This window comes from Camelus dromedarius, chromosome 32 (genome assembly GCF_036321535.1).
Source record: "Camelus dromedarius isolate mCamDro1 chromosome 32, mCamDro1.pat, whole genome shotgun sequence".
Classification (NCBI taxonomy): domain Eukaryota; kingdom Metazoa; phylum Chordata; class Mammalia; order Artiodactyla; family Camelidae; genus Camelus; species Camelus dromedarius.
This window is the reverse complement of record NC_087467.1, coordinates 9,468,885-9,492,840: the sequence shown is the minus strand read 5'-3', so window position 1 is coordinate 9,492,840 and position 23,956 is coordinate 9,468,885. Positions and strand designations below refer to the sequence as shown.

Below are 23,956 nucleotides of genomic sequence, written 5' to 3'. Positions count from 1 at the left end.
CTCTGTGAGGTTCTTTCTGGCTGAATGGAAATAATAAGCCATTATAATGCCTCAAAGTTAAAACAGTATTTTAAATTACTTTGGACCCTCTACATCTCGTCTGCAATAAGTTATCTAGTAATCTGAGATATAAAGGTTAAAGGGGTCACCTCACCACGAACTCATAGAATCACAAAAGAAAGTTTCAGAATTATCTACTTAAGACCAACAACCTGTCAGCCAGGAGGAGCTGTCATTCAGTGACTCAAGGCCTCCAGGATTCTGTTTGTTAAACTTATCAAGGTGACTTCAGAACAGGAAGTCATTTCTAAGGGTGCGACCTTGGAAACAAATAGCACATTGATTGGTTGTATTTTTTTCAGTGATATTTGACCTTCCCTCTTGCCTCTGCCGGAAAAAAAAATTTTTTTTCTTGTCAGTTACCAAGAAGGCCAGTTTTTACAGCACATATATCTGATCTAATGGGAGAGCTTTTGAAGGATTTGTCTGGTTCAACTAAAAACACTACTTTGAATATAGAGACTAGAGCTGACTTGTCTTCAGTCTCAAAAGCATGTTGCATGTGACATTTTTCTACCACCAAGTTCCCTGTGAGAAGAAAAGAGTTACAGATTTCATAGTTGGGAGGTCATCCTGTCCAGGCATCCTTCCAGTGCTTGAAACCCTTCTGTAGCATCTGCACAGGACATCACTCAGACCTGCAGAACTGAGAATGGTCAAAGGGAAGTGGGACGGAGTGGGAATGGAGGACAGAAGATGGAGTATATCCGTTAACTCCATTTATATTGTCTGCAGTATGCTGCCAGTCTGCAAGTTTACAGAAGTCCACAGTGCTGGGAACTTGTATGACCTTCTTGACCATAGTTACTACAGTAACTTCCAATCAGACAAACATGGTCTAAATTCAGGTCTCTCAACCTTTGCATTTTGCTATTTCGGGAGGGACTGCCCTGTGCATTGTAGGATGCTGAGCAACATCTCTGGTCTTTACCCGATAGATGCCGGTAGCATTCACCACCCCCTCAACTCTGATTTGATAAGCAAAAATGTCTTCAGACTTTACCAAGTACCCCAGGTGACTGCAGGGTGGCAGGAGCTGGGGAGGGAGAGGGTGGTTAGTGCATGTGCACAAAATCTCCCCCAGTTGAGAACTACTGTTCTAAATTAAGAATGTGTTCTGTGAGATAGAGTCCCAAGGAAATATCCAAATCATTTATTTTAGGAAGGAGCAGTTAAGATCTCAGCTATTTCCTTAGTCAAATAAACAAACAGTTCCACAATTGACAAAATGTTGGTATAATTCTCTTGGGGGTTTTTTGTACCATGAATGTGGACTACATATTTCAGTTTGTCGTGTCATTATTAAGTGTCTGTGAAAACAGGCTACCACAATAGATGCTATAAAATGCACATAGCGAAACTATTAGTTAGATTCCAGGAGACCCTCAGCTTTAGATATGCACATCAGTTTTGGTAACTTTTTAGTGAAGGTACTAAATTACTGAATTTTCACAATCTGAACATACCATGTAACCAGCAAGCAGATCAAGAAACAGATTACCAGCACCCCAACATCGTCTGCACTGACTCCGCCCCCTTGACGTCAACATGGCCTCGTGTCTTGGCTGTTCCTTACGCAACACTCTGCCCAGCTTGCTCCTGCATCCTATTCCAGTCTCTATGTACATTTCACTTCTTCCGAGAGCCTCCCCACAGTCCTAGATCTCTCTCTACTTTAATTCTCTGTCCCTACTTTAATTTTCTTTACAGCTCTTATCACAACCTGTTTTTGTCCATCTCCCCAACATGTAGGAATCAAAGAGGACAGGAATATTCTATTACTTAGCATGTTATAGGAGCTTGGGAAATGGAAGGCATGAATAAATCCAGATTTCAGGAATTTTAAGATGAGGGAAATGCAAGTCAGAAATGAGGAAATACCATCGTACTTCTATTCATTGAGTGCCTGCTCTGTGCCAGTCATTGCAATAAGTTCATTTATGTATTAGTTCTTTTAATTTGTGTAATAACTCTGCGAAATGGGTATATTAGTGAAGTTGCTTTCAGGTACAAGTACCAAAACCCAACTAAAAGATTAAATTAAAAGAATGTTTTCTATCTCATAAAAAATGGTCCAGAGATGGGGTGGCTCCAGATTTGACCGATTCTATAATTCAGAGATACATGGCTTCCATTTGGCTCCCCTGCCATTTTATCAGCTTTCTAATCATGGCTGTCGCGATTCCAAATGTCACATCCTTGCTCAACAATCTGTAGAAGGAGGCAAAAAGAGAGGCTGTGCAAATGCTTTTCTCCCTAGAAAGGAGAATCTTTTTTCAGACTCTTGATGTTTCATTGGCCAAATTCTTTTACGCGTTGTTACAGACTGAATGTGTTCCCCCAAAATTCACACGTAGAAGCCCTGACTTGCAACGTGATGGTTTTTAGAGGCGAGGCCTTTGCGAGTTGATCAGGTTTAGATGAAGTCATGAGGATGAGGCCCACGGTGGGATTTGTGCCTTTGTAAGGAAAGACACTGGATAAAAGAAGTGTGTAAAAAATTTATCTAAAAAGAAGTGGGTGCTGAAGCCAATATTGTATGTCAACTGTACTTCAATTTTTTTAAAAAGCATTTAGGGACATTCTCAAAAATCAAATGCTGCCATAGCTGAAGCACATAACAATAGTAAAGTGTAAATGAGGTAAAACCCCTTCAGAAGCAATGGGTCAGCGAGAAAACAAGGCATGCTAGATGATGGTTGAACCTAGGTGTTAGCTATCTGGAGGTCATTGTACTGTTCACTCTGCTTTTGTATATACAGTCCTCCCTCCGTGTCCCAGGGGGCTGGTTACAGGATCTCCTCAGGTACCAAAATCCACGGATTCTCAAGTACCTTGTATCAAGTGGGGTAGTACATTTTACTCTGTATCTGTGGTTCTGTATACACCTGTTCTACATCCGCAGGTGAGGGCTGACTGTGTTCGTAGTTTATAAGTTTTTAAATTGTTAAGAATAAGTAAATTCATGAAATAAAAGATTCTCAGCGTTCAAGATGTTAGCGATCAAGAGTGACCAAGTTTCCTGTGTTAACTACCGAGGCAACAGTGAGCAGGTGGGCTTCGTTGTCTATATCCCTACATGAACAAATGATACTCCATGTCCCATCCCACAACTCTGCTGCTTCAAGTGTGATTCAAGAACCTACCACGCTGGCATGCATCATCTGAGAGCCGGTCAGAAATGCAGAGGGGAAGGCTGAACTCCAGGCGCACTGAACTGGAATCTTCATTTTAACAGGATCCCCAGGGAACAAAATACACGTTAAACCATATGATTTTCTGCATTTCTTAACAAAGAACGTCTAGAAAGTACATTCCAGTGAAAGTCGATGACGATATCCTTATGAAGTGTTTATGTTTGACTAGAAGACTATAAATTGCTTTTTTTTCCCTTCATATCCTCGGGAAACACATGATATGTGGTCAGAATAATTGCATTTACTCAAAAGAAACAAAGAAGAGGAAACCAGTGGTTAGGAGGCTGGACAAGAAATCCATTACATTTTAAGGATGTCCCCTGATGATGTGACACCGAGGAGCCTTGGATCCAGTCCCTAGGCTTTCCTTTTGGAAATTCCTGCCAGAGACACGTGCAGAGAGGAGTAATCCACTCAGCGTTGCTTTCACTTGTTTTTATGCCCTGCCACCTTTGAAAGTACATGAATTTGGGGAGCACAACTTTGTTTAGCAGTATCTCTGGCTATTGCTAGCTGGGTAAACTAGTAACAGGGAGGGTGAGGAAGGAATCATTTATCTGACCATAAAATAGAATATTAGCCACAGTTGTTCATCTGCCCTAGAAAGACTCAAACTAGAGGCTGAGCATCCACTGTCCTTAAGTTCCTCTTTGCAAGGGTGGCGGCGGGAACACGTACTACAAGTTGGAGGAAAGGAAGGTGAAGTAACCACGTGTAGAGAAGTCCCTACAAGAAGCCTTCAGGGGATGTACGTAAGCAAAAGAGGCTTAGCCATTTGCAAGAAAGTTCTGCCTTCCGTGATTTACCCACTAAGGCTTCATGGATCCATGTGACCTGAGATGCACATGAAAAAGGGAAACAAGACTGAGAAAAATCCAAATTTAAGGCAGATTGAAAAAAAATACATAAATAGCAGGTGGGAAATAAAGGCAATAAACATAGACAGTTACTTCGGTTTGGATTACAGCTGAAGAAGGATGTCAAGCAGTAGAGTAGGTGTCAGCAGAATCAGGAAGAAGTTTTGTTTGCTTGTTTTTAGGATGAGTAAGGTCTAAATATGTTTGATTAGCCAATGAGAAGGAAATAAAGACGTCTGATTAGCCAGTAGCGAGTGAAGATGAAAGATCAGTGGAAGGAACAAGTTTCTTGAGAAAGTGAATGTGGGAGAGCAAGTGGAAACTTGAAAATAAAGCACACAGATGATGGTTCACCTTGGAAAGGCAGCAGGACTCCCCGTCCTTAAAGAAAGAAGGGAAGGAGAAGGTGATCGAGATACAATCTCAGTCAAATAAAACGTGAGATCCTCTCCTAAGAGTGACGAGGTTCAGGAGTGCGGTCAGTGTGATTGGAGCATTCTCTGGAACTTTGGGATGGTGTGATGGGGATACAATAAGAGAAGCAAAGATAAGGTGACTGTATAATTTATGAGCTAATGAGCACACTTTTGAGAATCAAAGGATGCTAATAAATGGGATGCCTGCACAGCAGGACTCTCCTGGGCAAACAAACACGTTCGAAGTCACCCTGGAAACCAACACCACACCCCGAAGGAGGGAGCCTGGATGTGTGAGCCTGTCTAGCCCCCTCCAGCCATGTTGTCAGCACAGAGTCAAAGAGAATAATAGTGAGGCTTACAGAATTGCAGGTGAAAGTGAGGCAGAAATATTAGAAGATCAAGAGAGTGAGGACCCCTGAGTCACTGGAACGGCGGGCAGTAATCTGCTAGCATTGGTCCATAGAGTTGTCTGCAGGGATGGAACTGTTCTTAAGCCTCTTGCCTCATGTGGCTGTTGAGCAAATGAATTATTAATGTCAAATAATTTAAGCATAAATAGTCCCATGGGGCCACTATGTTAGAAGCGCTGGTTCATATTAAGCCAAGAGAAAAGTGAGGCCAAGAGGAGATTAATGGACTATAGAGAAAGTGCGGCAAAAGGCAGTAGGGGAGTTTGTCGTGCAGGTGTAAATGTACCTCTACTCAGTTCTGTGCAGTGTCAGACCAGAGTGCTTCATAAGAGCCAAAGGAACAGCTGGTGGGACTGAGGAAGTTGAGGAATGAAGTCTGAATATGGGCAGTCGTGTGGGGGACCCCTGGGGGGTGATGGGAGTTGGGGGGGTACAACTCACTAAAGGCCTTGAGGAAAGACAAGTGGGTCCCCGAGAACTCGAGGTGAAAACCACAGCATAAGGAGAGAGGGAGAAGGGAGTGGCTAAGACTTAAAGAGGAGTGTTTTTGTTTTTCAAATACTGTGTTTTGAGTTTCCTGGAGGAGGCCTTAATGCATCCAAAAAAAAAAGTGGATTTCTCTCTGTGGTCCTGGTCATGGCGGGAAAGCAAGGAGGAAAATTGTCATTTGTTTCCCTTTGACAAAGGAGGGGAATAGTAGTTTTAAACCGCCCCTTATTTTAAATGTCTATAATGTCCTAGGTGGTAGGCTATTCATCCACAAAGTATTTAAGCCGAATTGAGTGATAAATTGTATTAAGCCACAAATCAATAATTTTGTTTTCCAGATCTGCTTTAACTTTGGAAATGGACTCCATTTAGAGGTAAGGAACCAAAGAAACTATTTCTGTCTTTTGAATTTAGAGGCTTAATTTCATGGAAGATAACTGTGCTTTACCAGGTTAAAGAGGTGCCCTCCCTCAGACTCTGCCATTCCCGCTCAGACAGGTGCACAGGAGCTTCTTTCCAGGGGTGTTTATTGCAGCAGTTTTTGGCAATCTAAATGTCCATCAATAAGAGAATGGTAAAACAATTTACGGTACGTGGAAGAATGCCCATGATGAGGTACTGAATGAAAAAAGGGGCGGGGCAGAATGAGATACACAGGATATTTCCATTTGTATTAAAAAGGACCTTTTTACATGTGCAACTGTTTGGTCATAAGAAAAGATCATAAAAGATATTCATCAAGCTGTTAACAGTGAATGCTCTATGAAGTATGAGCGAAAAAATAAGAGGTTTTACATTATAAACGTTAATGTTATTTTAATGTTTTACTACATATTTTAACTTTTTTAATTATAGAAGAATTTTTTCGACTAAAAACAAAGAAAAAACTTGATGACCTGGTGAATACCAGTGTAAATAGTTTGAAATAAAATACTTATTATACAGAACAACACAATGAGTAAAATGATAAAAATGATAACCCTAGTGTAATAATCATTTCTGATCTTTACAAACCAGATCAGCTCTATTGAAATTTTCCTTGGGTAAAATATACGTTTATCTATTAAAGCCTAAGTGAGAATTAATGGCATAGCTTTCCACTTAAAGGTCCTGAAAACCAAAGATGGACAATTTAATCCTTTAACTTCATTCTTAAAATAGTAAATTCATTAACTGACATTTTTACTGGTTTCAGTCAAATTGATACCAACAAGTTACTAACATTTAGTCTTAAAACATTAGTAATTCAACACATTAGTAAAGCACCACAGAAAGATGAAACTTCATTTTCAGTTAGGAGGGAAAAAAAGACTCGACTTGGTGTGTTAATTTTAATTTGCCTGTTTGTAAGGTCATTAAATTATTCTTTAGCCGTTTTAACTCTTCACTCTGGGAAATCTTCTCTTACTGATAAAGAACTGCTTCACTGGTTTGGAGACAATCCCTTCAATTCTGCAGTTTGCTGGAGTGTGTATGTTTCCTCTTCGAAAATGAAGCCTGTTGAGAAATGTGAAATTTATACCTTAAGATTGGCACAGCTGTTTCTAAAGTTTTAGTAAGTAAATTTCAGGATGCCGTACTAATCACACTAATTGTCATAAGCTGCCTAACAATTTTTTGGCCCTATTTTATTGTTGCAGGTTTCACATTCAAGAAGTGAGAATGAGCAGCTTCCTAAACATACTCACCTAGTGAGGCAAAAGCGTGCCTGGATCACGGCCCCCGTGGCTCTTCGAGAGGGAGAGGATCTGTCCAGAAAGAATCCAATCGCCAAGGTACCCTCTAAAGAGGAGCAGGAAATGCACGCACATTCCTCAAGTGTGCTGTGAGGGCTTTTGGGTTCACTTTAAAATTTTAAGAAAATTATATAATGTACGTACTGAGCTTTTTAATATTCCAGGTGTCTTTGAAAATGAGCAGAGTTTAATTTTAGCAGGTAGTGCCTCCTTGAAGGTCCTCTTCCCCGTTATGGAAGATGCGGCATCATTGTTGAATATATATATGGATGTACATATTTGTGGGGCTTTGATTCAGCCAAGAGTTGAATCTGGTGCTAGTTGAATCATTAACAGAGTGTTAAAAATTATCCTGTGTTGGGGACAGGGCATTGTTCTTTGACCTACTACCCTCCTAGCTTCTCTGGCTGAGGCCCCGTGAATTGGACAGACCAAAAACAGATTAACAAGAGAAAAACAGAAGTCCATTAACATATGTTTCTCGCATGTAACACAGGGGAGTACCCCGAGATGAGTAACTCAAAGGTTTGGTTAAGATTTGGGTTTACAGAGCATCTTAGCAAAGGAACAATAAATTTTTAGAGAAGTGACAAGACAAAGGAAAAGGACCGTGAATCCCTAGACGCAGCAAACTGTGGGAAGGCAAATATATGGGCCACTCAGAATAGAAAAAGCTAGTCAGTCAGGTCTGTTCTGTAGATTCCTCTGGTCCTGCCTCCAGGCTGATAGAGATCTAAGGTCTACTCTGAGGTTTACTCGTGATTAACTTTTGTCCTTCCTGGTGGAGGGGTCAGGACATCTTTACAAATTTATGCCCTGCTTTCAGGCAGATAGGGGGAAGGCAGAGAGCTTTCCTTGTGTCTGCTTCTTCTCAGTTGCTTTCAGCTCGAAATAATTCTTATACCAAAGAGGCATATTCTGCCACCCTACACATGAAAAGGAATTTTCAAAATGAACAGAATGTAATAGGCGGTAGGGTGAGCACACATCCTGCCTGCGACACTCCTAGTCTGTGCCCATTGTCCTGACCTAATCAATCAATACTCTCCTTCACTTTGAGAGGGCCCTATTTTCTTTGGTAAATTATATGGTAATTCTACCAGTACATATCTCAGACTCAGCATGTGCGAAGTCTGAGCCCTCGATTTTTCCCCAAAGCTGTTCTCCGTAAGTTCTACCCATTTCAGTAAGTGGCACTATAATTCCAGCCAGGATTTCAGAAATGTAACAAGTACTCTCAGTTCTACCCCCAGAATATATTCCAGATCTGCCCACTTCTCTCCATCGCTGCCCACCTTCTCTCCAGTGCCACCTACCCGTTCACATGTTCTTTCAATAGATTTCCCTAAAATGCATTGATTCTTTGGGGTTCAGTAAGTGTGCCGAGGCGGGTGGCAGCGGAGAGGAGTCAGTGTCATCTCTGACCTGTGTTCCCAGAAGAGCCACTGACCCCATCTCCCTCCTGTCAGCCCTGCTCCCCTGCCCCCACCGCAGTCCATTCTCCAGAAAGTGGCCAGAGTCATCTTTTGAAAAGACAAATCAAAGTGTGTTCATCCCCTTCGTGAGAGCCTGTCAACGGCTGCCCACTGCAGTGGAAGGAATCAGCTGTCCACCGGGCCTGCAGGAGCCCTTGGGATGTGTTGGCCTTGACCTCTCTGACCTCGGCTCCTGTCACCACACCAGCCCCCCACTCGGCTACCTCCCTGAACACTCTCATTCCAGCCTCTCACCCTCAGCACGTGCCATTTCCTCTGCACAGATCCCTTTCCTGGCAAATATTTGCCATATCACAGCATCAAGCCTCTAGCCAAGAGTCACCTCCTAAGAGAGTTCCCGTCCCTGCCCCACCCCATCTCTCTCAATCCCCTCAGTCTGTCCCACATATTCCCCTCCAGGACATTATGCTGATTCCTCAGTAGGGTGTAAGTGCCCTGAGGGCAGGGGCTGTGTCCTCAGGGCTCTCAGCTCATTGCCTGTGCCCTGAGCAGTGCCCGCATCCATGAGGTGCTCAGGAAACGTCTGTGTGAATGAATGAATGTTCATATGGAGGTTTTACCTTCATCTTTCTGATCTTATAAACATCTTATGAGACGAGCTCCTTAAAGGAAAGAGCAGCTACAGAAGCTGACAGCTTCCTTTTTCCAGCAACGTGTTGTTTTCCTAAAAGCCTTCTGAAATCCCAATTTTTAATTACGGCTTTACATGTTAGTATGTATACAAGCAGTTAAGCTGTTTGGTTTGGTTTGGTTTGGTCACAGACATCTGAGTCATTCACACATTCTTTCAATAGATTTCCCTAAAATACATGATTTTGGGGGGTTTAATAGTGTTAGCTGTTTTTACAGATTTTAACTAGGCAAGTTGTTAAGAGTAAAATTTGCATAAAACTGAAGATCTTGTTATATTTCCCCAACTTTTCAAATTCTCTATTTAGTGTTAACACTGTCAACAGTTTACTATCTTCTAAATCTTATGAAATGCATAAATGTGTATATACATACATACTCTTATATGCATACGTATGTATATACAAACCAACAGTTACGTCTACACACAGTTTGGTTTTATTTTTAACATAAGTGGAATTATATAATGTATATAATCAGTGCATAAAGATCTAGAATACCCTTTATAAATATTGAAATAATATGTATATACACATACACATATGTTGTGTGTGTATATGTGTGTACTTGGCAAAAAAAGAGAGACAAACAGAAACCCAGAGAAAGGTAGTGACAGACAGAGAGAGGGGGGCTCAGTGGAAAGTGATCGTGGGACTGCTCCAGGGTCACCATTCCACTCCGGGAGCAGAACAGGTGTCGCAGGAGGTTGGGGGCCGCATCTGATCATTGTCAGCAGCAGCCCCCCTGCCGCAGTGCATGTTGGGACTCCTGTGGGAAGCGTGTGCCTAATCCCAAGATTCCAGGACAAAGAACTAGCCAGGCAGGTGGGTGGTGATGGCTTCAGTGATGTCTGAAGAAAGAAATTGAGGACCCAGTAGGGGGCCACAGACACATTTACTAATGAAGAATTGGAGATACAAATAAAACTATGGAGGACGAAGGTGATAACTACAGAAGACCGAGCAGGTTATAATTTGCTGAAGCACCCAAGCAGGGGAAGCGCTTGACCATTTTAACCCTTCTATGGACGGATGCCTTATTCATACTTTCCTGATGATTGAATAGAGTTAGGGAGGTGATTTTGACTCTGCAGTTTTTACCTTCTTATGTGATAAATTTAAAATTCACCCCCACCAAGATGTACCCCCTAACGATATCTTAATTTGGTAACTAGCCTAAGAGGTAGGCAATGGTATCTCTCCACTTTACAGATGAGAACACCGAGGCCCAGGAGGGTAAGTGACTGTCTCAGCATCACGTAACTGTTAGTGAGTGGCTGAGGCAGGACTAGAACCGGTTCCCTGACACCAGCACCTCTGAGCACCTGTGTTCTCCCACCTCTCTCCTGTCAGCATCTGACAGCTTCAGAGGGAAATGTTCCATCAAAAATAGTTACCTGTAAGTTATAGAGGGTTTAACTTGAGGCATTCTTCTCTTCTCTTTATGTTAGATCCACTCTGATCTTGCAGAAGAAAAAGGACTAAAAATCACATACAAGTACACTGGAAAAGGGATCACAGAGCCGCCTTTTGGTGTGTTTGTCTATAACAAAGACACCGGAGAGTTGAACGTTACCAGCATCCTTGACCGAGAAGAAACACCATTTTTTCTGGTAAGAAGAACAATTTTACCTTCATCAGTTAGTCATTTTTCTTGGGGAATAGTTATGATTTGTTTTTTTGTTTGTTTGTTTTTTGGGGTTTTTTTTTGAGACTGTGGTAGTTTACTGACCTCAGCTTAAACCAAATCTCTTCTATTATCTATGCCATGATTTCAGCTAATTGGTTACGCTCTGGACGAGAAAGGAAGCAACCTAGAGAAGCCCATAGAACTCCGCGTTAAGGTCCTTGACATCAACGACAACGAGCCCGTGTTCACGCAGGATGTCTTTGTTGGGTCCGTGGAAGAGTTGAGTGCGGCAAGTAAGAGTGTGTTATTTGCATGAATGAATACCCAAGGTCATTTCGTCCCCATTGTGTAGCTGAACGCTAAATCCTCTGTCTTCGTGGAGGCTGAGTATTACCCATAAGAAACCTTTTGCTCTAGGTTTAGCACTGCTTTTCTGTTACAAGTTTTTTACCCTCAGAACTTAATTGTCAGATTGATGTGACAAGTTGGGTCCCCACAGCAACCATTCAACTCTACTCCGTATCAAGAAAGCAGCCCTGGACAATGTGTAAACAAACGGACGTGGCTGTGTTCCAATAAAACTTTATGTACAAAAACAGGTCGCTGCTGGGTTTGGCCCACTGGCAGTCGTTTGCTGGCCTGTGACTGATAGTATTTCTCCTGCCAGGCTGCAATGCAATTATTCGACGCCGTGCTCCATAGGGGGACTTGCAGGAGAGATTTCTCTTTGATCAGAATGGAAAGAATAGCCATGCTTCCCCTGAATTGCTTGTATTTTTAACGAGCATGTATTTGTGTCTGTTCATTCTCCTGTCTTTGGGTTGGTTATTAGAACTAGCATAAACAAATTTGCGGGCCTCCTGTAGCAGGTATTCAGGACTTCACCCTGAGAACTGTATGTGCTAACCTCAGCCTCGCCCTCTTCTTGTTTTTCTTATTCCTACCTCCATTCACATGTATTTCCTCAGACAATTACATGTTTTGATCTTGGTAAGCTGATTTTTGATAAGCACCTGAAATCCTTTTTGGAACAAGCTAAAATTAAATAAACTAATAAGGTATGTCAGTGCGCTGGAAGTTGAGTTTCATCTCGGACGCCTTTGTTTCCAATGCCAGATACACTTGTGATGAAAATCAACGCGACAGATGCAGATGAGCCCAATACTCTGAATTCTAAAATTTCATATAGAATCGTGTCTCAGGAGCCCGCTTACCCTCCGGTGTTCTACCTAAACAAAGATACAGGAGAGATTTATACAACCAGTATCACCTTGGACAGAGAGGTAAATTAATATTTGATGCTGCTCTTGTTTTTAGTTCTCGTTTGCCCTTCCGGTTTGTCCTCTCTCTTTCTTTCTCTTCTCATTTCCCTACTTTGTTCTGTATTACTCACTCGTTGGATAGCTCTTGGAATTAACCTCCTCTAGGGATGTGCTGTCCAATATAGTAGCCATTAAGCCACGTGTGGCCATTGAGCGCTTGATATGTGACTCACCCAAGTTGAGAGGTGCCATATAAATGGAAAGTATACACCAGATTGGGAAGACGTAGTATGAAAATGAAGAATGTAAAATATCACCTTAATGATTTTTTTGTTGATCACGTGTCAAATTGATAATATTTTGGGATACCATGGATTAAATAAAATAGATTTGTTTAAACTTAGCATGCCTGTTTCTTTTTACTTTTTTAAATGTGGCTGCTAGAAAATTAAAAATTACATAAGGACAGCACAATTCTAGGGGCTCTCCAGGCAGGATCTGTTGGCTAGAGGGTTCTGAAGCATCGTTTCTTAATTTGTGGCTCTGTAATGAAACGTCAGAGGAGTCTCTCCTACTGCTAATGCATGTACAGAGGGAGGAGGAGGGCTGGAAATAGGAGTCCTATTTAAGGTGATAGAAGTATTTATAAAGGAAAGAGTTTTCGTAAATGCCAAATTGGAGGAAAATTTGAGTCAGCTTCCTAAAAAGGATGTTTTCTCAAACATTTCACTTTTTGTTTCTAACTCAAAGGGGAAATTTTAGATGAAAAAGGGAGATAGAAGTTTTCTTAAATGCCGCAGACATAAAGGTTTTAACAGCATGCACAGTAAAATGTTGATGATGCTAAGAGTACCGTATTGTCATCAAATATAAATCATCGTCCGAGCAGTCAGCGTGTTTTGTATTGCTTGGAAAAATGACTTGACTGCCCAGAGAAGGAGAGGGCTGTACTCAACATCCCTATCAAGATCTTTGTAAGAGTAAAGAATATTATGATTCCTAAAATTCTACTCTACCTTCTCACATAAAATGAGAATGGGAAGGCACAATGTTGAATTAGTAGCGTGATTTTTTTTTTTAAACAAGCTTCTGTCTCTGAAGTATGGGAAGCTTAGACAAAAAATAATGGCTGTCACCTATGGGGCATTCACCATGTGCCCAGAGCTATTCTAAGCCCCTTCCACAGATTAACCCTTTAAACCCACCTCTAAACCCTGTGAGGCAGATCCAATTATTATCCCCATTTTACATAGAAGGAAACCAAGGATGAAAGGGATAAAGTGTGTGTCCAGCACTGCTGGTAAGTCAGAATTGGAATCCAGGCAGCTGGTTCCAGAGTCTCTTCTGTGCTGCTTTTTGCTGAGCAGTTCTGTTCTGCGCAGATTCCCCGGGCACTGACACTGGTTGCCTGGCTCCTTTTTTTTTTTTTTTTTAATGGAGGTACCGGAGATTGAACCCAGGACCTCACGCGTGCTAAGCACATGCTCTACCACTGAGCTATACCCCCACCTTCTTTTCTTTGCCGGCTCTTCTTAAACTCCAGCCACATTGAATGGAGCCATCAGAAGGGGACCATGTTGGAGAGAAGGGTTCACTTTGGTATAAAATCTGAGAAGTCCTTCTCTAGGACACATTCTCTAAGAATTTTATCTCCTGAATGTGTGTGATGTGTCACCAAGTTTTGCCTTCGCTAGCTGAGTTTTCTTGGGGGATTAGTTTTTGCTGGCTTGACTTTTAGCCGGGAATGAAGTGTGGGACAAAAACCAATTCCTATAGTCCATCACTTCCACGGTAAATCAAACTACATCGTGAACACCCTCTTTCGTGCTCAGACCATTTAAAGGAGGGACTCACCCAATAAATATCACCAATGGTGTAATTAAGAATTTGATATTGACAACTGCTCTAGGCTTTTCTGCCCTTTTAGAAAAGCTCTGATGGCAAACAGCATCTTCACACAATTAACAAGAGATGATAAAACTTATTTATGAATAAAATACACTGTAATTCATTCCCTCGATAATAAATTGAACTAAAACCAGATAGATAGATTTGGGAGAGATTCATTTTCACCCCAGCTGGATATTTCTCATTGCCCTGCAGGAGCACAGCAGCTACACGTTGATAGTAGAAGCAAGAGATGGCAATGGACAGATAACAGATAAACCCGTGAAACAAGCCCAAGTTCAGATTCGTATTCTGGACGTCAATGACAACATACCTGTGGTCGAAAATAAAGTGGTAACTATTATTTTTATAACAAATGTACCTACTTATTCATAATTTAGCCCTAACTAAAAATACATCGCCTCTGTTTGTGCTACATCAAAATCAAAATCGTGTGTTCATGTTTTGCAGTATGAAGGGACAGTTGAAGAAAACCAAGCCAATGTAGAAGTTATACGCATAAAAGTGTCTGACGCGGATGAAGTAGGCTCTGACAACTGGTTAGCAAATTTTACTTTTGCATCAGGAAATGAAGGCGGTTATTTCCGCATAGAAACTGATACCCAAACTAACGAAGGAATCGTGACCCTTATTAAGGTAAGCACGTAGTGTTCAAAACTGGAATGGGACAAGTTGGTCCAGAGGAGGAAATTGATATATTTTGAGTTCCAAACATTTATAAGTGTTTTACATAATCACTTAACTGGCACCACAGTTGTTAGATGTGGGAGCCATTCCTATTTGCCCAAGTTCTGTGGTTAGTAAGTGGTCACACTTTTGTGTGTGTGTTTCATGCACGTAGTACAAGGGCCACATTGGAAACAGTGTTCTAATTGTGCTTAACTGAATCAATGAACAAAAAATTAAATAGTGTTATTAAGCATATGGGTGTTAAACATGTAAAACCCTTACCCCACAGAATTTTTTAAACAAAAATTACACGATGGATCTTTATCTAACCAAATAAAAGTAAGGAAGAATATCAATGTATGTTTAAATGGTTTATGATAGAATTACCTTATCAGATTTTAAAAGAAAAGGCAAAGCTACAGCTTTCAAAACACCGTTTCATTAAGTCACAGGCAAAACTTGGAACATAAAATACGTGTTGACTGATACACTGATTATGTCAAGTGTACTTTAGAAATAGCATGATTCACAAAGAACAGAGTATCTGGAGGAAAGTTAATCTTTTACTGTATTAATAGCAAACCAGATATTAATAAACATTATGCTAAAAATGAGGAGGTTAGATTCTTTGTTCAAGCGAATTTGAGATCCCCTAGGTTTAACAGTTAAGTAGCTGTTTGTTCTGCAGGAGGTCCCAGTCTGATGACACGCTGCGTTAGTGGACCGGGCTGGCAGTGCCGCCCCTGCTTGGCGCAGCCCTTTTCACCAGAACAAACCCCTGGGACACATTTTAAGGAATGTTAACTTACATTGCATGTCCATTAACTTTTTTTTACTGAGAAAAAACCACACCAGGTGGCTAAAAATAAAAATATATGTATTTTAAAGGATTTGACTTTAAATAAAATACATTGGGGATGCTTTCTAAATATCCTTAACATTTATGAATATCCAAATTGACAGAGACTTTTTAATGCCATGATATCCAAATAAGAGTTGGAACACTCAGTGTAGCTGTATTTCTCATGTTTTAAATTATATCTAACATTAAAACCGCACGTGTGTGTGTTTGGGTTTTGTTTTCCCTTTTAAAAGAATTCCCTTTGATTTTTGCCTTTCTAGGAAGTAGATTATGAAGAAATGAAGAGTCTTAACTTCAGCATTATTGTCACTAATAAAGCAGCTTTTCACAAATCAGTGAAGAATAAATACAAGCCTACAGCCATTCCCATCAGAGTAAAAGTGACAAATGTGAAAGAAGGCGTTTATTTTAAAAGCAACACAATCAGATTTCACACTAGTGAGAGCAAGGAAATATCAAGCCAGAACCAAATAATGGGGAAATTTCAAGCGTTTGATGAAGACACTGGACAACTGGCCCGTGTGAAGTAAGAGATGGTTATGAATATTAGCTCCTCGTTTTTAATTACTTTGAATGCCAGTTTTCAAAAATCATAATGAAATTTGAACACTGCACTCTTTCACACCCCGCCATCATAATCCCCCAAAGGTCTGTAGATTCATTTTCCTGGAGTTCTGCTGGTCACTGCAGGGCAAGGACATTCTCCCAGGAACCCCCTCCCTCCACCACCTGAGTATGAGGCAGAGACTGGGTGGCTCACCTCAGAACAGTTCTGAGAAGGCTGAAAAGCAGCAAAGAAAGTTCAGAAAGGAACTTCCTAACATCTGTCTTATCTCCTGAAAGGGTGTTAGAGGTAAGGTAGTAAGTAGCAAATAAAATATACTGCAAATTCCCACTCAGCACGGGTTTGATTAAGAGAAATCAAAGTAGCTGCAAAATGTGTTGGAATATGGGGAGACTAATTTTATTTGCTCATAAACCTTGAAAATGGATCTTCATTTAAACTGTGCTGTTTGGTTTGGTGATGGATGAACCTTTTGTCATGTTCTTCTCGGTCATGGTGACCTTTACTCAGAATATATTTTACTGGCAACCTACCATGTGCCGCCAGCGTGCTGGAAGGCATGGGATTGTGTCCACTCTGTGGAGACTCCTTAGGTTTGCATGATCCATTCACATCTCAAAGTAGATTTACATCTTAGATCTCAGAGCCCTGCCATCGAAAGATGACTCTCAGCAGAGCTATTATTTATGAAGTTCTGGTTACTAAGTTATTTGGTTGAATTTGAAGCATCCTCATCTACCACCCAAGACACAGCTTCTGTGCTTTCCTGCTGTTGGTGGCAGAGTTGTTTGCTTGCCTGTGTCCCTGGGCACCAGCCCTCCACGAAACATTGTATTCAGATGCGTAGCCAACTGTAGCCAGAATGCGAATATGGAGGAAGCTCTTCAACAATCTCTTTCCTTTTAGTGAACCTCCTTTTCATAGAATTCATCAGCCAATAGTAGCAAATAACCGTTTTCTAAAATAATATTGACAAACAACTTCCGTCGTATTTTCTGTAACGTCGTGGTGACCCCTTTTGCCCACCTCACCTTCAGGAACCAGTCTAGCTTCTCTTGAATTCTGTCGTCTAGTTTTTATTTCAATGGCTCTAAACCTAACAAGGCAGTCCCTACCTACACCCCCAGCATTGAGGATGAATGTTCCATACGATTTCTCACACCGAACACTGAGAGACCGAGATGTTCTAGTTGATTATGCTCCAATAATATTGTAGCTGTCTATTGAAATTTCACTTTCCATCTAACCAATTTTGGTTGCTGTTTTTATAAGAGTTATAACTATATCAAAAGATTGTATGTTCAATGTTGAAAATAATGAACCACATTTACTTCTCGAAAGTATTTCATTCTTTAGCATACAATTACAGAACTTTAGAATGAGAATGATCTTAAAGATTAATTCCACCCTACTGTTTTACAGGTAAGGAATGAGAGGCACACCTAAGTCCAGTAATTTTCCAGTACCCGCCTAATTTAGAAATGTTGAGGGGGAGGGTGTAGCTCAGTGGTAGAGAATGTGGTTAGCACACATGAGGTGCTGGGTTCAATCCCCAGGACCTCCATGTAAATAAATAAATAAATAAATAAATAAATAAATAAATAAATAAATAAATACCTAATTTTCCCTGCTCCAAAGCAATTAAAAATAAAGGAAAAAAATTTTTTAAAAAAAGAAATGTTGATAAGGACAGCAGAAGAATCACTCTCTTAACTTTGTCGTAGTTTACTCTTTTACTGATTATTCATATACGTTGGTTGTCGATGGAGATTTGACACAACCCATGAGCTGCCATTCTACTTTGGTGTCTAATTTTCACAGTAGGAAACAGTTAGAAAATTCCTTCATTGAGGTCACACGTAACATTCCATTGTGAAATGTGATTCTTGTCACTGTAACTGTGTCTTTGTTACAAGTATAACGTGGGAAAGCACTGCCGGCAGGTTAAGTCTAAGCTTTAAAACTCCAGACATGAAACTCAGAAACATTTGTGAAAATCCAAGTGTACTGTCATTTACTAGTAACAATATTAAAAAGCAGGAACATTCAGTTCAAGAGTATAGTTGGAATTTTTCTTAAATAGTCACTATAAATAAATATTGTTGTAAATTAGCCACTCATTTTTGTGTGCCTCAACAGCCACTAAATAGAAAATAAACTATTGGGGGAGGGTATATAGCTCAAGCAATAGAGCGCATGCTTAGCCTGCACAAGGTCCTGGGTTCAATCCCCAGTACCTCTTCTAAAAATAAACAAACAAACAAACAAACCTAATTACCTCCTCCTGCCCCCCAAAAAAGAAAAGAAACTATTCATCTGATTGGTTAAGCCAAATACTCATATGTTTGGTTTATATTTGTATTTGGATATATTTTAAAAATCAATGGTATTAAATTACATGCATTTCTGAAAACATAATGTGAGTGCTCTCCTTCCCTTCCCAAAGCTGTCTCTCTCCAAACTAATTCTCCTTTGCTCTGAGGGAAGAAACCCAGAAATCACCTTATCAGCATTGTTTTCAATCATCCATTTCTACCTGAAAGAAGCCTATTGCTCCTAATAATGAACAATATCCCCCATTTAAAATGCTTCCGTTTAAGGCAGTCACTGATTATTTTTTAACTGAGATTTTTAAATATTGACAGCATGCCGATACACAGTAGAATATCAGCTGCTTTCCTCCACGAGTTTTTGTTGGGTAACTAAGTCATCCTGCAAGGGTTAACTCCAAATATAAGGGAGACTAGATCGAAAAGTTGTAAGACAGACTGAAGAGCAACTGGTAAACCCCCCACCCCGGGTTAGTAGGCAGGGGATGGTGGCCCTGGCACAGATGCCTGGGGTGTGTTACAGAAATAAGGAAGGTTCCAAAGTGTGATACACAGCGAAGAGAGGGGCTTTTAGAATAGTTTCAAGAAATTTCAAAACACTCCAAACTAATGCCTGTAATAAGAACACACATCATGGAGCAACAGGTAAGCTTAAAAGGGTTGTAGATATTCTCAGTTTATCCAGAACTCATAATTAATTTTGTGTTTGTTTTGTAACAGATACGCCAAATTCGAAGATACAGACAATTGGATCTCCGTGGATTCTGCCACATCTGAGATTAGACTTGTAAAAATTCCTGATCATGAATCCAGATATGTCCAAAATGGTAGCTACACTGTAAAGATTGTGGCTATAACAGAAGGTAAGTTATTAAATAGGTATTTTTTCTTGGTTATACTTACTTAGATTTTACTTTTCAGCATCAGACTTTTTGTTTTGACCTTATAGAAAAGTCAGATGGGTAAACCTTCACATTTCTACTTACTTAGTGGATTAAAGACATTACTTGATCTGAACATGAAAACATATCTAAGATGGGAAGTGTCCTAATTTGGCGAGTACCTTCTTACCCAGTTGGCAAGAGAATCCAAACTGTGTCTGTTGGTGAGCAGTAAAACCAGAATGTACATTTTGTTGTTCTTGTTTTTAAGAGTATCCTAGAAAAACCATCACTGGCACCATTGCTATCATGGTTGAAGACATCAATGACAACTGCCCTACGCTGATCGACCCAGTGCGGAGCGTCTGTGATGACACACAGTATGTGAACGTGACCGCAGAGGACCTGGACGGACCCCAGAACAGCTGGCCTTTCAGTTTCTCCGTCATTGACAAGCCGGCCGGCATGGCAGAGAAGTGGAGAATAGTGCGCCAGGAAAGTAAGCAAAATCACTGGACTCCATATTTAAATATTTTTTCTAGTCCATAAGTTAGATTTCCAGCACAGGTTTTAAAATGTGGTTCTGAACCGTAGACATGGTGTCTTTGATCGGACTAATCATATGTGTCCCATTTGGGGGGAGAGAAGGAACGTGGACATCTAATGTCTGAAAGTAGCTGGGTTTTTTTCTCCAAATGGCTCTGGGAGTCGCTGTCTCATAGCTGAGGGTTGCCTTGCCTTTCTAAGCACAGACGTCACCGTGGGCGTCTTCTAAAATTCTCGATGTCTGGTGATGATGTTTCCATTCAAAATACCACTTACTGATCGTGTTCCACGTGCCCGTCTGCTAGACCTTCACATTTATTCGTTATCCCGTAACGTTAGTCCCTGGTGACAGCCGAGAAAACTTTGGACTTAAGTCACTTGTCCAAGGTCACAAAGTGGGTAAGTGATGGACACAACATGGAAAGGAGTCTGTCTGTGCCTCTCCCCCGGCCCCAGCCGCCGGGCTGGAAGTGGGATTTGAACCCAGGCAGTCTGGCTACTGCGTTTCAACCCTCTATGCTTATGCCCTTTGCCTCTCCAGACACATAATGGATTTTTCCATCTCAGGATACAGAGATACAGATGTTGGGATTGGATGAGCTCTTGAATTTCTTCCCTAGCCTTAGACACATGGAGACAGGATTCTGTAACCCAGGCTTTCTTCTCCTTGGTTATACAATAAGGTGGAGTGTCTGGACTAATTTCATCATCAAACACACACTGTGAATTCAACAGAGAAGTTATAGAAGAATAAAGCTCTTAACTGGAGCTAAATATGACTACAGTTAAAGAGTGTTTCTGCAGACTTACAGATACAGAGAACAAACTAGTGATTACCAGTGGGGAGAGGGAAGTGGGGAGGGACAAGACGGGATGAGATTAATAGAGGTACCATCCACTATGTATAAAATAAATAAACCATAAGGATATGTTGTACAGCACAAGCAATATTTTATAACTATAAATGGAGTATAACCTCTAAAACTTGTGAATCACTATGTTTTACACCTGAAACTTCTATAATACTGTAAATCAACTATACCTCAATAAGTTTTTTTAAAAGAATGTTTCTGTAATTTAATCTTGCTCCTGCCTTAGTAATTACTCATTTTTATTTTCCTTTATTTTCTTGTCCCTTACAGGTACCAGTGCGCTGCTGCAACAAAACGAACAAAAGCTTGGGAGGAATGAAATCCACTTGCGGATTGCAGATAGTCAGGGCTTCAGCTGCCCTGAGAAGCAGATCCTCACGCTCACAGTGTGTAAGTGCGTGGAAGGCAGTGGTTGTGCAGAAATGTTGTCTGACTCCTACGTTGGCCTGGGACCTGCGGCTACTGCACTCATAATTTTTGCCCTTCTGCTCTTGTTACGTAAGTATTATAAAAGCTGCACTTAAGCTCCTCTACTAATTTTAGTGCCTTTTGGGGTTTTTCTTTTTCTTTTTCTTTTTTTAGTACTTTGTTACTGCAGTAGTCATTGACGTCTTTAGTTTTTCCATAATCACGCTAGAATGCTTTTGAGGGTGGGCAGGGAAACAAGAATTGATCCTTGATAAATTCACCGAAAGTGATTGGAGTGCTCTTCAGAATTTTGTTTTATGAAAATGTATCATTTCCTGATTTAAATAACCCAAGTTATTGTACACACTCTTCAGCATCCTTTTAACCTAAACCCTGTTGGTGTCCCCATCTTGATGAGCTCCGTGAGGGAGGGAGGGAGGCTGTCTGTTCTTCTGTGCCCAGTGCCTAGAATAGTGCCTGGTGCAGAGAATGCTCTCAGAAGATACTTGCTGCATGAATTTAGATTATGGCCACAAGGTCATTGTACAAACTCATCTTATACCCACTGATCCTTGCTTGGCACGTGCAGCTTGTCAGCGCCCCCTCCCCAGACCCTCTGCTTGGCTTGCCCCTTCGCCTGCACCAACAGCACATGTCTCTTCCCAACAATGACAACCACTCCTGCCCGCCCCGCACACCCTCCAACGACCTGGGGGTTCCTTTCATGGAAGAACAAACAACTGCAGCCTGGGGTCAGGTGGAACCACTGCACGTGACCCCTGCGCACGGGCAGCGGACCTCCTCCAAGGCAGCCTCGGCCGTTTCAGCGTCACTAGAGGAGCTCGTCCAAGCCACTGGTAGATGTGCGACTGAGTGTACCCCACTCCACAGTGTGCAGTGCGCTTTTATACCATTTGGATTTAAAGGGTAAAAATACAGACATAACGGTAAATGGCTTGTGACAGCTCACCAAGTTCACAGGTGGGCAGGGCTGCATCTTTGATCTGGGGATTCCCTGCACTGCCTTCTCCTCCCAGATTTCCCAGGACCTGATGTGGTTCTTGGCACATGGCAGACACTGGATACACGTTTGCTGCATCACCCCTGGCTGATTTCAGTCTTCTTATTGCACCCAGTAACCATAGTTACTATTACATAAAAAGGAATCTAGGGAGCAGTCATTTCATCACTGGGAGCTGCCAGGTGGGAGTTTCAGTAAAAGCTAAGTTCGAGGTGAACTGCTTGCAGATGCCGTTAACTCTTTTCTCTACTGATCGTGGGGCCAGCATTGGCCTTCGCTGCCTCCTGGAGGTAGAATAAAATTGAAGGAGGAAGCTCTGAAATTTTATTGAATTCTGGATGAAATGTTATATATGTAACATTTTATATATATAAATGTATATTTATATATTTATAATATATATATAAATATATATATAAAATGTTATGTATATATATTATAAATGTAGAATAATTTTAGAAAATAGTACTTAGATGATTCAAAGGTTAACTGGAACCCCAGTGAGTCATGCCTTCTGCCAAATCCTACCCTGTGGTGAAGTGAAGTATTATAGAAGCTCCAGTGTTCTAGAATGTTTTACCATATTAAAGTTTTTCTGCCCTTAGGAGCTTTTGATTTTTTTTTTAACACATAAATGTATTTTAGATGGTGAATTTTTTTCATATTAAAAGTTAAAGTCGTTTTTAAAAAACAAAAATTTAAGTCTTTAAGTCGGTTTTAATGATTTGGATACTATCGAATCCAGTCTTGGTGCTCCGCTCAGTGACCGCAGCCAGGGACCGCACAGTCTTTGGGATGGACCAGGCCTCTCGTTCTGTAGGGCTCCCTCATCTTGCCTGGAGGCTTTGGCATAAGTCACTCAAAACAAGCTTGGTGAGGTTGGCGCCAGGGAAGGAAAGGAAAAGAGCTGTAAATACGTGAAGATTGCACTCCAGAAGTGCTATGCTAATTCAAGAATTACACAGTGTAAATTTATAAATCTGTCGAGACTAACCTTCTCTGGACTCAATTTTGTTTCCGTGCAGTGGTACCCCTTCTGCTGCTGATGTGCCATTGTGGGAAGGGCGCCAAAGGCTTCACCCCCATCCCTGGTACCATAGAGATGCTGCATCCGTGGAACAACGAAGGGGCACCCCCTGAAGACAAGGTCAGATAACCCGCTGTCAGTGCAAGGGGTCTTCTTTTCTGATTGAGAAGTCTTTCTGACGTCTTAGGCCATTAGAGTAAGATGGTTACTACAGATTTCAGTCACATGCCTTCATTAAATACAGAGTTGCAATAATAATAATATATTTCGTTTGTTGGCAGGACAGAGCTGAGGTGGGTCTGCTCTACTGTGACAGGTGCTGTGTTACGGACAGTGTAACAGAAAGGTCAGGTGGTGACGCTGACACCGGGAGTGTAGAACAGAGGTTAAAGGGAGCAAGAGTGTGTAGGGATTTAGGTGGAAACTTTTGTCCTGATATTAAATGGACGGTGCTTCTCCATTTCCATTCCGCTCGACCCACAGGGTCAGCAGGGGGGCCCCCACAACCCCCATGACAGTTGTAAAATGTTGCAGAATCCCTGCCCCTACCTCCTGAATAGCCACCTCCCACCATCTCTCTGCTGCATCTTCCCCTGGGTCTCTCGTCACCATCTGCCGTGAGCATCCTGTCTAATAGGAGATGAGTCAATATCAAGTGTCAGAGAACTCAGAATAACAGTGG

At 41.2% G+C, this 23,956-nt stretch overlaps 2 protein-coding genes across 3 annotated transcripts in view; one reads left to right on the top strand and one right to left on the bottom strand.

The window, feature by feature from the left end:
• DSG2 (desmoglein 2) overlaps nucleotides 1-23,956 on the top strand; it is a 34,967-nt gene that overhangs the window by 6,745 nt on the left and 4,266 nt on the right. Inside the window, exons 2-13 of the mRNA XM_064481526.1 lie at nucleotides 5,771-5,806; nucleotides 7,073-7,207; nucleotides 10,745-10,906; nucleotides 11,072-11,216; nucleotides 12,040-12,206; nucleotides 14,289-14,426; nucleotides 14,544-14,729; nucleotides 15,885-16,150; nucleotides 19,240-19,382; nucleotides 19,672-19,899; nucleotides 21,089-21,316; nucleotides 23,273-23,394. Coding sequence (XP_064337596.1) covers nucleotides 5,771-5,806; nucleotides 7,073-7,207; nucleotides 10,745-10,906; nucleotides 11,072-11,216; nucleotides 12,040-12,206; nucleotides 14,289-14,426; nucleotides 14,544-14,729; nucleotides 15,885-16,150; nucleotides 19,240-19,382; nucleotides 19,672-19,899; nucleotides 21,089-21,316; nucleotides 23,273-23,394 — 1,956 coding nt within the window. The remainder of the gene's footprint in view (nucleotides 1-5,770; nucleotides 5,807-7,072; nucleotides 7,208-10,744; nucleotides 10,907-11,071; nucleotides 11,217-12,039; nucleotides 12,207-14,288; nucleotides 14,427-14,543; nucleotides 14,730-15,884; nucleotides 16,151-19,239; nucleotides 19,383-19,671; nucleotides 19,900-21,088; nucleotides 21,317-23,272; nucleotides 23,395-23,956) is intronic.
• Nucleotides 6,756-23,956, bottom strand: part of B4GALT6 (beta-1,4-galactosyltransferase 6) — a 123,810-nt gene continuing 106,609 nt past the window's right edge. Inside the window, exons 10-11 of one of the 2 annotated variants that reach the window (XR_010378662.1) lie at nucleotides 23,242-23,383; nucleotides 22,945-23,116 (exon numbers count right to left, since the gene is read on the bottom strand). Coding sequence is in view for 1 of the 2 variants with exons in the window: in XM_064481527.1 (XP_064337597.1) it covers nucleotides 6,809-6,929 (121 nt within the window). In the remaining variant the exon portion in view is untranslated. Of the gene's footprint in view, nucleotides 6,930-22,944; nucleotides 23,117-23,241; nucleotides 23,384-23,956 lie in introns of those variants that run through there. The other variant, XM_064481527.1, reaches the window with a different exon arrangement.